Source organism: Nannobrachium achirus (assembly GCF_963921795.1).
Source record: "Nannobrachium achirus genome assembly, chromosome: 5".
Classification (NCBI taxonomy): Eukaryota; Metazoa; Chordata; class Actinopteri; order Myctophiformes; family Myctophidae; genus Nannobrachium; species Nannobrachium achirus.
The window spans coordinates 71,082,372-71,095,093 of NC_137814.1; the positions used below are offsets into that span (position 1 = coordinate 71,082,372).

The 12,722-nt window shown below is 47.3% G+C and overlaps 1 protein-coding gene across 9 annotated transcripts in view; it reads left to right on the plus strand.

The window, feature by feature from the left end:
• Positions 1–12,722, plus strand: part of LOC308285913 (antigen WC1.1-like) — a 684,166-nt gene that overhangs the window by 654,174 nt on the left and 17,270 nt on the right. For 6 of the 9 annotated variants that reach the window (XM_080726813.1, XM_080726817.1, XM_080726815.1 and 3 more), the window contains 4 exons: positions 10,244–10,552; positions 10,814–11,116; positions 11,306–11,563; positions 11,671–11,934. In XM_080726813.1, the coding sequence (XP_080582939.1) occupies positions 10,244–10,552; positions 10,814–11,116; positions 11,306–11,563; positions 11,671–11,934 (1,134 nt within the window). The remainder of the gene's footprint in view (positions 1–10,243; positions 10,553–10,813; positions 11,117–11,305; positions 11,564–11,670; positions 11,935–12,722) is intronic. The other 3 variants (XM_080726814.1, XM_080726816.1, XM_080726819.1) reach the window with 3 other exon arrangements.

Genomic DNA, 12,722 nt, shown 5'->3' on the forward strand with positions numbered 1-12,722 from the left:
GCGTCAAAACAGGCCCTTTGTCCTTAAAATGAATAAAAAAATCAAAAAAATATGTTTTGTTTCAGGCAGGACACACGTTTCATATTTGAAGCATGCCCGATCTGATGGAATGGGTTTTGTGTCTCTCCGACACTTTGAACCCTTTACGATTGCGAAAAAGACACCGAAACCCGGATTTTTGTCCTTAAAATCAATAAAAAAATCTAAAAAAATCTGTTTGTTTTACGCAGGAAACACTTTTCATATTTGAAGGATGCCTGATCCGATGGAATGGGTTTCGTGTCTCTCCGACAATTTTAACCCTTTATGATTGCGAAAAAGACACGAAATTTGCACGCCACCAACACGATTACACATTCTTTCGGATAAAAGACACTTATTCTGACTTACTTTTTGACGCTGAATCCAACAAACCCGGTCTCGTGTCTCTACAACACTTTGAACCCTTTACGATTGCGAAAAAGACACCGAAACCCGGATTTTTGTCCTTAAAATCAATAAAAAAATCTAAAAAAATCTGTTTGTTTTACGCAGGAAACACTTTTCATATTTGAAGGATGCCTGATCCGATGGAATGGGTTTCGTGTCTCTTTGACAATTTTAACCCTTTATGATTGCGAAAAAGACACGAAATTTGCACGCCACCAACACGATTACACATTCTTTCGGATAAAAGACACTTATTCTGACTTACTTTTTGACGCTGAATCCAACAAACCCGGTCTCGTGTCTCTCCGACACTTTGAACCCTTTACGATTATGAAAAAGACACCGAAACCCGGATTTTTGTCTTAAAATCAATAAAAAAATCTAAAAAAATCTGTTTGTTTTGCGCAGGAAACACTTTTCATATTTGAAGGATGCCTGATCCGATGGAATGGGTTTCGTGTCTCTCCGACAATTTTAACCCTTTATGATTGCGAAAAAGACACGAAATTTGCACGCCACCAACACGATTACACATTCTTTCGGATAAAAGACGAAAGACTTATTCTGACTTACTTTTTGACGCTGAATCCAACGAACCCGGTCTCGTGTCTCTACGACACTCCTAACTCGAAAGGTCAAGGAAAAAGCCACTGTGTACACAGGCAATAGTTTTACATGACTTTGTGTACACGGCCAATAGTTTTACATGAACATGTCTAGGCTTTAGTACTGTACTGCCTCGTGTAGCCCAACAGAGCCCAGCACAGCACAACACAGCCCACCAGAGCCCAATACAGCCTACCAGAGCCCAATAGAGTCCAGCAAACCTAAGTCCAGCCCAGTCCTGCCGAGTAGGAGTATAGACCGGGGAAAGGGGGTAGTTAGATGACTCCACCAGGCCATTACTGTCCAGATCTGGCTTGAATAGGCCAGACCAGGGTAGACAGGACTGCACCAGACTCCACCAGGCTGCTCCATGCTCCAGCCAGCTCTGTAGATCCTTGCACATGTGATTAACCACTGTGTACACGGGCAATAGTTTTAAGTTTTACATGAACCCTCAGAGGGACACTGTGGGCTTATCAAGTGGTCCATGGCCGGTTCTCAAAGTGAGGTCGGGGGGCCCACAGTGTCCCTCTGAGGGGACACGGCACAGACCGTGTACACGAAGGGCAGGAGCAAGTGTTCAAGTCCCATAGAATCTATGGGAAATGTACACAGGCGTGTACAAAGTCACCAGTAGTTTTACATGAACCCTCAGAGGGACACTGTGGGCTTATCAAGTGGTCCATGGTCGGTTCTCAAAGTGAGGTCGGGGGACCCTCAGAGGGACACTGTGGGCTTATCAAGTGGTCCGTGGTGGTTCTCAAAGTGAGGTCGGGGGACCCTCAGAGGGACACTGTGGGCTTATCAAGTGGTCCATGGTCGGTTCTCAAAGTGAGGTCGGGGGACCCTCAGAGGGACACTGTGGGCTTATCAAGTGGTCCATGGTCGGTCCTCAAAGTGAGGTCGGGGGACCCTCAGAGGGACACTGTGGGCTTATCAAGTGGTCCATGGTCGGTTCTCAAAGTGAGGTCGGGGGCCCACAGTGTCCCTCTGAGGGGACACGGCACAGACCGTGTACACGAAGGGCAGGAGCAAGTGTTCAAGTCCCATAGAATCTATGGGAAATGTACACAGGCGTGTACTAAGTCACCAGTAGTTTTACATGAACCCTCAGAGGGACACTGTGGGCTTATCAAGTGGTCCATGGTCGGTTCTCAAAGTGAGGTCGGGGGACCCTCAGAGGGACACTGTGGGCTTATCAAGTGGTCCATGGCCGGTTCTCAAAGTGAGGTCGGGGGGCCCACAATGTCCCTCTGAGGGGACACGGCACAGATTGTGTACACGAAGGGCAGGAGCAAGTGTTCAAGTCCCATAGAATCTATGGGAAATGTACACAGGCGTGTACAAAGTCACCAGTAGTTTTACATGAACCCTCAGAGGGACACTGTGGGCTTATCAAGTGGTCCATGGTCGGTTCTCAAAGTGAGGTCGGGGACCCTCAGAGGGACACTGTGGGCTTATCAAGTGGTCCATGGTCGGTTCTCAAAGTGAGGTCGGGGGACCCTCAGAGGGACACTGTGGGCTTATCAAGTGGTCCATGGTCGGTTCTCAAAGTGAGGTCGGGGGACCCTCAGAGGGACACTGTGGGCTTATCAAGTGGTCCATGGTCGGTTCTCAAAGTGAGGTCGAGGGACCCTCAGAGGGACACCGTGGGCTTATCAAGTGGTCCATGGTCGGTTCTCAAAGTGAGGTCGGGGGACCCTCAGAGGGACACTGTGGGCTTATCAAGTGGTCCATGGTCGGTTCTCAAAGTGAGGTACATCCTCAAAGTCCCTCCTTCCCAAACAAAGACGAACCAACCAAGGGTGCACAAGGCAGCGGTGTGCGATGGACTAGAAATATCCATTTAAAACTATTGGTCATGTACACACAAACTAAGGCTCCTGTACACAGTGTTTGGTCTCAATTGTGTGAGCAGCTAAAGGGCAGACAACGGCCTAGAACAACCTAATGGTGCCTATTAAGACTCTAGTACACCCTTTGGCCTCGACAAGCCTGATCATCCTACTATAGCTAGTATCCCCCTCACCAACTTTGTGCTCCCACTTGATAAGCCCAGTGTCCCTCTGAGGGTCCCCCGACCTCACTTTGAGAACCGACCATGGACCACTTGATAAGCCCACGGTGTCCCTCTGAGGGTCCCTCGACCTCACTTTGAGAACCGACCATGGACCACTTGATAAGCCCACAGTGTCCCTCTGAGGGTCCCTCGACCTCACTTTGAGAACCGACCATGGACCACTTGATAAGCCCACAGTGTCCCTCTGAGGGTCCCCCGACCTCACTTTGAGAACTGACCATGGACCACTTGATAAGCCCACAGTGTCCCTCTGAGGGTCCCCCGACCTCACTTTGAGAACCGACCATGGACCACTTGATAAGCCCACAGTGTCCCTCTGAGGGTCCCCGACCTCACTTTGAGAACCAACCATGGACCACTTGATAAGCCCACAGTGTCCCTCTGAGGGTTCATGTAAAACTACTGGTGACTTTGTACACGCCTGTGTACATTTCCCATAGATTCTATGGGACTTGAACACTTGCTCCTGCCCTTCGTGTACACGGTCTGTGCCGTGTCCCCTCAGAGGGACACTGTGGGCCCCCCGACCTCACTTTGAGAACTGACCATGGACCACTTGATAAGCCCACAGTGTCCCTCTGAGGGTTCATGTAAAACTACTGGTGACTTTATACACACCTGTGTACATTTCCCATAGATTCTATGGGACTTGCTCCTGCCCTTCGTGTACACGGTCTGTGTCGTGTCCCCTCAGAGGGACACTGTGGGCCCCCGACCTCACTTTGAGATAAGCCCACAGTGTCCCTCTGAGGGTCCCCCGAAATCACTTTGAGAACCGACCATGGACCACTTGATAAGCCCACAGTGTCCCTCTGAGGGTTCATGTAAAACTACTGGTGACTTTATACACACCTGTGTACATTTCCCATAGATTCTATGGGACTTGCTCCTGCCCTTCGTGTACACGGTCTGTGCCGTGTCCGCTCAGAGGGACACTGTGGGCCCCCCGACCTCACTTTGAGAACCGACCATGGACCACTTGATAAGCCCACAGTGTCCCTCTGAGGGTCCCCCGACCTCACTTTGAGAACCGACCACGGACCACTTGTTAAGCCCACAGTGTCCCTCTGAGGGTCCCCCGACCTCACTTTGAGAACCGACCACGGACCACTTGATAAGCCCACAGTGTCCCTCTGAGGGTCCCCCGACCTCACTTTGAGAACCGACCACGGACCACTTGATAAGCCCACAGTGTCCCTCTGAGGGTCCCCCGACCTCACTTTGAGAACCACCACGGACCACTTGATAAGCCCACAGTGTCCCTCTGAGGGTCCCCCGACCTCACTTTGAGAACCGACCACGGACCACTTGATAAGCCCACAGTGTCCCTCTGAGGGTCCCCCGACCTCACTTTGAGAACCGACCACGGACCACTTGATAAGCCCACAGTGTCCCTCTGAGGGTCCCCCGACCTCACTTTGAGAACCGACCACGGACCACTTGATAAGCTCACAGTGTCCCTCTGAGGGTCCCCCGACCTCACTTTGAGAACCGACCACGGACCACTTGATAAGCCCACAGTGTCCCTCTGAGGGTCCCCCGACCTCACTTTGAGAACCGACCACGGACCACTTGATAAGCCCACAGTGTCCCTCTGAGGGTCCCCCGACCTCACTTTGAGAACCGACCACGGACCACTTGATAAGCCCACAGTGTCCCTCTGAGGGTCCCCCGACCTCACTTTGAGAACCGACCACGGACCACTTGATAAGCCCACAGTGTCCCTCTGAGGGTCCCCCGACCTCACTTTGAGAACCGACCACGGACCACTTGATAAGCCCACAGTGTCCCTCTGAGGGTCCCCCGACCTCACTTTGAGAACCGACCACGGACCACTTGATAAGCCCACAGTGTCCCTCTGAGGGTCCCCCGACCTCACTTTGAGAACCGACCACGGACCACTTGATAAGCCCACAGTGTCCCTCTGAGGGTCCCCCGACCTCACTTTGAGAACCGACCACGGACCACTTGATAAGCCCACAGTGTCCCTCTGAGGGTCCCCCGACCTCACTTTGAGAACCGACCACGGACCACTTGATAAGCCCACAGTGTCCCTCTGAGGGTCCCCCGACCTCACTTTGAGAACCGACCACGGACCACTTGATAAGCCCACAGTGTCCCTCTGAGGGTCCCCCGACCTCACTTTGAGAACCGACCACGGACCACTTGATAAGCCCACAGTGTCCCTCTGAGGGTCCCCCGACCTCACTTTGAGAACCGACCACGGACCACTTGATAAGCCCACAGTGTCCCTCTGAGGGTCCCCCGACCTCACTTTGAGAACCGACCACGGACCACTTGATAAGCCCACAGTGTCCCTCTGAGGGTCCCCCGACCTCACTTTGAGAACCGACCATGGACCACTTGATAAGCCCACAGTGTCCCTCTGAGGGTCCCCCGACCTCACTTTGAGAACCACCACGGACCACTTGATAAGCCCACAGTGTCCCTCTGAGGGTCCCCCGACCTCACTTTGAGAACCGACCATGGACCACTTGATAAACCCACAGTGTCCCTCTGAGGGTCCCCCGACCTCACTTTGAGAACCACCACGGACCACTTGATAAGCCCACAGTGTCCCTCTGAGGGTCCCCCGACCTCACTTTGAGAACCGACCACGGACCACTTGATAAGCCCACAGTGTCCCTCTGAGGGTCCCCCGACCTCACTTTGAGAACCGACCACGGACCACTTGATAAGCCCACAGTGTCCCTCTGAGGGTCCCCCGACCTCACTTTGAGAACCACCACGGACCACTTGATAAGCCCACAGTGTCCCTCTGAGGGTTCATGTAAAACTACTGGTCGTGGACACCACCTAGGGCCTGTGTACATATGGCTCTCTGCTGCCCCCCATTAAGAAACTATAGACGGCACAGACCGTGTACACGAAGGGCAGGAGCAAGTTAGCCTGGTTCCAGCCAATAGACCCGCCCACTCTCTGAGTGAACTGCATCTCTTGGTCTGGATGTGTCATATGACGTGGCTCTTGCTAACGAAAACCTCTCAAACCGAGCGAAACCGACCAATGAATTCAAAGCAAGAGAGAGGGGGGGTGGGGTGAAAATCAACAGAAACAGTGGAGGGAGGGGTGGCTGCGTGGCTCACCAGAGTTCTTAATTGCTCCCTTTGAACTTCAAAGGGGCAGTCATTGATTGAGCCATACAAGTGTCGAATAGCTCGTTAGTGATTCTCTCTAATCAGTGAAACATCAAAGACAGTGACCTGTTGGGTGCATGTCATTGAGGGGAGGGGGAGGAGGGATTGTTTTGTGTGCAAAAGTCAAACACAACCCCTCCCACCAGATCGCTTGTGATTGGGAATTTCAAATTTGAAATCCCCTCCCCTTTTCAATCAAATAGTATGCAGACAGGCTCAGACTCTTAAGCTCCAGCGTAGAGTCTTGAAATCAGGCTAGGAGCAAGTGGTCAAGTCCCATAGAATCTATGGGAAATGTACGAAGTCGTGTACAAAGTCACCGGTTGGTACACGAGCCATAGTTTTTTCCATTGTAGCTCCCTACAGTGTACACGACTTTGATTATTACCCTTTTAATTTAAATGACATTGTCTCATATTTATTGTTTTTGTTTACTCCTTTACATGGGTTTACAAACACAATACCGGCTATACTTTTACAATATAGAACTCAATTACAATTAAGTCTGGTATTCAGAATTTACTTTGGTCAAAGTATTGGCGTCAACTTAAACTCTGGTGTGTGGAGGAGATTGAGAGGGCCCGTGGGGGGTAATCAGTGTCCTTTTGTTATTTATGCTATTCATCTGACACCTCACCTGGATGTGGTAGCATATACATTCAGTCTCTCTATCGATGGATGCATTGCCCTGCTTCATCTCTCTCTAAGCTAAGGGGTCCCTGCTTTCTCTCTCTCAGCCAGGGGTCCTTGCTTTCTCTCTCTCTCTCAGCTAAGGGGTCCCTGCTACATCTCTCTCTCAGTTAAGGGGTCCCTGCTACATCTCTCTCTCAGCTAAGGGGTCCCTGCTACATCTCTCTCTCAGCTAAGGGGTCCCTGCTACATCTCTCTCTCAGCTAAGGGGTCCCTGCTTCATCTCTCTCTCAGCTAAGGGGTCCCTGCTTCATCTCTCTCTCAGCTAAGGGGTCCCTGCTTCATCTCTCTCAGCTAAGGGGTCCCTGCTTTCTCATTGTCAAGTTGTAGATCTTCTGTTTTCACTAGTTTGGGTCCAGGGAAAACATCTAATTGTTCTTTTGGGTTTCAACCAAAAAGGTTTGGGAACCACTGTGCTAAACATGTACCCTCATAGGAGTCCTGGACCCTCTGTTGAAAACCCCTGGCTTAGGAAGCGAATGACCCCCTACCGGCCCTATATCATCACACTGTACACAGAGAGATAGCTACACTTTTATACTTTGACTAGTAAAAAGAGTCAATTCTGACCACTGCTCTACATCTGTGAGCCAATTGTAGTTTTACTTTAATTAGTTACTACTTTTACTTTTGGTACTTTAAGTATATTTTGAAGCCAATACTTTCATACTTTTGCTCAAGTACATTTTGAATTTGAATTATGTACTTTAACAGAGTATTTCTACATTACAGTATTGATACTTTTACTGAAGTAAAATAAATGTTTTGATTACTTTTTCCACCACTGGGTATGAGGGCAAATCTATTTACTGCAGTGATTCAATTCTGTCCTGGCCTTCTGGGAGGCCGGGACAATCCCTCCCCCGCGCATAAGTGAAACCGGTTTTACCAAGTATTTGCATTTACTGGTGTGACTACAAGCGAGTCTTGACACTTTGTATTTTCACAAGTGGCACATGAAACATCTGGTAGAATATAAATAATTTTAGGAGCACAATGAAAAGTTATCAAATAATGTTTTCTTTAATCAAGTGATAAGAGGAGGCTATACAAAAAATGGATAATAAAGTCGTATTTGCACTGCATTTTTTATTAACTATGTTCTACAGTAGTGCTTCTCAAACTTCCAAATTTCAAGGTCTCTCTCCCCTTAACTCTGACTGTGTACAAATGACAACCCCCCTAAATGAACCCACAGAGTCTCTGGAAATTAGACATTTTCCCAGGAAACAAACTGGTGAAAACAGCTGATCTACAAGCTCACAAAACTGAACCAAAATAGGAGTATAGGCTACGGTTGACCTGAAAGTTCTCTTAAAGTTTATAAAGAAAAGTGTATGTGCTCAGAGACTAAAAGCAAACATGATATCTATGGTGAGACATGAGCCTTTTAAAGTGAAATAGCCATTTAACAGTGTTGTTTGACACAGATAGACAGCGTGTTGTGTTCTGAAGCAAATGAGTCAATGCAAAGAGAGACCCAGCTATGAGGTGTGAAGAGGGGGAAGGGTAGTCTCGGGAGACACCTTAAGCTACTGTGGAATCATGTGGGAAAAAAAGTTCAATAAGAAAAATACACTAATACAGGGGTCTTCAACGTTTTCAGATCAAGGACTCCTTAGTTGAGAGAGAGATGAAGCAGGGACCCCCACAACCTTTTGTACCTCAACCTCTGTGCTTAGTATGCTCTTTTTTCCCCTCCACACCTAAAGTATTTGCCGAAAATAGCCAATCTGCAAGCTCACAACACTTTGGAGTGTGAGGTGTTGTGAGCTTGTAGATCTGCTATTTTTGACCAAAGTTCTCAGAATATGGATGCTAGAATTCAAGTGGTTAATATAAAGTTTTCTATCACACAAAGATTTAGAGGACCCCTTAGAGTAACTCTGAGGACCCCCCAGGGGTCCCAGACCCCCTGTTGAAGACCCCTGCACTAATACAAGTTAACACGGGGAGCAGCTGTCCAAAAAAAGGAGAAAAAACAGGCTATTTCACTTCACTGGCTCACTATCTGATATACAAAGGTGTCCACTGCAATCCCCTCCCCCCAACTCTCTTCTCTCCTTTTCTGTCAAACTAAGCGGACATAGACACATGATAACATAAGTAAAATACAAACAATTCTCTCTCTCTCTCTCTCTCTCTCTCTCTCTCTCTCTCTCTCTCTCTCTCAAACTTGAGACTTTAAGAGACACATGTTTACTTGTACTTTTACTCAAGTACATTTTTAATTCTGGACTTCTACTTGTAACAGAGTGTTTCTGTTTCATTGTGGTATTGATACTTTTATTTAAGTAATACATTTGACTACTTTTTCCACCACTGATTTTAAGAGATGTTTACTTTGAACTAATTTAGCCTCAGTAAAAGTAGAGGTAGAGAGAACAAGTAACCAACAAGTAATAGACTCGAATAGTCGACTCATATTGAAGAATCGCCACCCCGTGGCTGAACAGCCACACTACACGTTGAAATACAATATCACATTTCTAGGGGGCGCGGCTAAGAATTTGGAGGCGTGTTTGACAGAGGTACCTCTAGGTGTCGCGAGGTGTCTACTGGTGTCATTTTAGACTTGGCGACGCTAAATTTTGTCCTCCACTGTATACAATGGACGTTAAGCGGCAGGGGAAAGTGTTAAATTGGAGGACGATATGGACCCAGAACGGCATAATCTATTCGCATTTATTGTCTGACCCGTTTCCATTCACAAATGCGCATTTAGTTTATTCGATAAAGCCTCAAAATCCTCCTCCTCCAAGCGGATAATTTTTTTTGTGGATAATGAAAGTTTATTCGCATTTTGAAGTGTTTCCATAAAAAGATTTTGCGAATAAGCCGTTAATGTGCAAGTGGCTTTATGGAAACGCCACTATTGTCTCATTATAATTTTCTGACAATTTGGCCTATATCTGTGGCCTATACCCCCCCCCCCCCCCCCCCGCCGCGCAACATGAGGCGTTGTCAGCTTGGAGATCGAGTATTTTCACGATGTTTGTCCCGTTATAATTTTGTTCTGACAATTTGGCCAATACGTTTATTTATTAGTTTTGATGCATTAATTGTCTTTAAAATAATTATTTGTAATAAATACATTAAAAATAAAGGTCTAAAAGTCATTAAATTGTCAATTTCTCTGTCTGTCTGTCTGTCTGTCTGTCTGTCTGTCTGTCTGTCTGTCTCCCTCTCGCTCTCTCTCTCTCTCTCTCCCCCCCCCCCCCTCTCTCTCTCTCTCTCTCTCTTCCCTCTCCTCTCTCTCTCTCTCTCTCTCTCTCTCCAGAGGTGAGGGTGAGGTTGGTGAATGGTCCTGGTTGGTGTTCAGGCAGAGTGGAGGTGAAGTCTGATCAGTCGTGGCTCTCAGTGTGTGAAGGTGACTTTGACCAGCAGGATGCAGAGGTGGTCTGTGGGGAGCTTGGCTGTGGGGCTCCTTCAGTCCTCCAGGGGGCGCTCTATGGAGAAGGGAAGGCTCCCATGTGGACCAAAGAGTTCCAGTGTGAAGGCAGTGAGTCTGTTCTCCTGGACTGTAGAACCTCAGACTCAACTAGAAACACCTGCTCACCTGACAAGACTGTTGGACTCACCTGCTCAGGTAAAAGACAAACTACACTTTATTGATTATTAGTTTACAGTCAAAGTAATATTACTTTTTGAACCACTTCAAACCTATATTTAGTTCACTGTATTCCCAAGGTTGTATATCAGGCCCACTCCCGTTTTCACTCTAATATAGCAGATCTACAAGCTTGTGTGTGACGAGTTGTGAGCTTACAGATCGTCTATTTTTGCAGACAGTTAACCCTAGAATAGAGACACGAGAGTTCTTAATGTTTATTCTATTTTCTGTTTACAGAGCCTGATGATGTCAGGTTGGTGGGAGGAACCAGTCACTGTACTGGTAGACTGGAGATGAAACACCAGAGAGAATGGAGAACAGTGGATTCCTCTGGCTGGGACGAGGGGAAATCATCTGTAGCGTGTAGACAGCTGGGATGTGGCTCTTTTGTTTCTTCAACATTGAGACGTGGTTCTACAACACATCATTCTACGTGGCAGTCTAGATCATCCTGTGTTGGAACGGAATCATCAATGAGAAAGTGTGGAAGATCAATGAGGTCTGATACTTCCTCCATCAGTGTGGTGCTGATCTGTTCAGGTAACAAACAATGACTTCAACAATGTTTTATTTACTGTCTGTCTGTCTAAAGACAATACTCAAGTGTTTATTGTTTTATAAATGTTTTGACAAAAGCTTGTGTAATTTAGACAAGTTATTCAGAATTGAATTATTGTTAATTAATCAAATACCATTATTTTAGCATATTCGTCTTTTTTTCTTTTACAGACCCTTTGGTAATTTCCTCAGTATCAATGGATCCACCAGGAGAAGTTGTTGAGGGCAGCAAAGTGACTCTGACCTGCAGCAGTGATGCCAACCCACCAGTAGACATCTACACCTGGTACAGAGACAGCAGATCTATCTCCACTGGTCCTCAGCTGGTGAAGGAGAATGTGTCTTCAGCAGACGCTGGACATTATGTCTGTCAGGGGACAAACAAACATGGATCACAGAGATCGCCACCAATCTCTCTAGATGTTCAGTGTAAGCTAAAACGTTTCTACTTTTTTTACAGACAGCAACACAACAGCATCATTTGAAGCTTTTTCAGTTTTTGTGTCATAAAGAGGGCTTTTAAAATGTTTCTCCAGCAGATGGTCCTAAGAAGGTCCTTTTAGCAGTAAGTCCACCAGGAGATGTTGTCAAAGGAAAATCAGTCACTTTCACCTGCAGCAGCAGTGGATCAAATCCACCAATCCAGAGTTACATCATTTTCAAAGACAACAACATAGTTGCACAGAAGGAGATATTTACCATCTTTAACATCCAACCCACTGACAGTGGAACATACAACTGTCAGGCAAAGAACAACATCACTACAGTCAGTTCACCTGGAGTCACTGTTGATGTTCACTGTGAGTATTTGAATTAAGATCAAATTATATTGGTGCGTGTTCGCTCAAGACCGTCGTGAATATTTTTGGGAAGGGGGTCAAGATCAAAGAGCTGGGCCCCCCTCCACACGTGCCCCCTCTGTTATTCGCCCTCGCATAGCACAGGCCGAAAAAACATTTTTTTCACTGGAAATTATTATTTTTTAAAGAAAAAAAACTGTTGAAAGCGGTTCTACATGGCGGCAGAACCTTTTAGGCATAATATAATAGGGTTTATATTAGAGTTCTCAACGGGCCTGAAAATTAAGGCCCGGCCCTAACTGGGCCCGAGTGGGCCGGCCCGAAGCCCGGCCCGACCCTAACAATTATCATCATTTTTGGCCCGAAAACCCGAAAGCCCGAGAGAGAGAGAGAGAGAAAAAAAGAAACGTCGCCACTCGCCAGTAGGCAGCTGGCAGCACCAGTGTCTCAAATTACAACAGTGAGAGAATGCACATATAATAGTTGGCGAAATGGCAACTTCACGTGTTAAATTGTTCATGAAACATGCAAGGTTCTGCACAAAATGTGCTAACGTTAAATCCCTGTTGTTGTCAACAGTCAATCTCAATCATACAGCTCTCATCCTCTCTCCCTGCCGTCGCTGCCTGCGTGATTTATGTTTCGTCCTTTCAACGGTCACGCATCAAACACAGGCAGCTGGATCGACAGATCTATAAACCCAAAACGTGTTAATCTAGCTTGCATTCTGGGCTTGCAGATCTGTTGTTTAGTGCGCGACACGGTCGACACCACCTGACCACCATGCT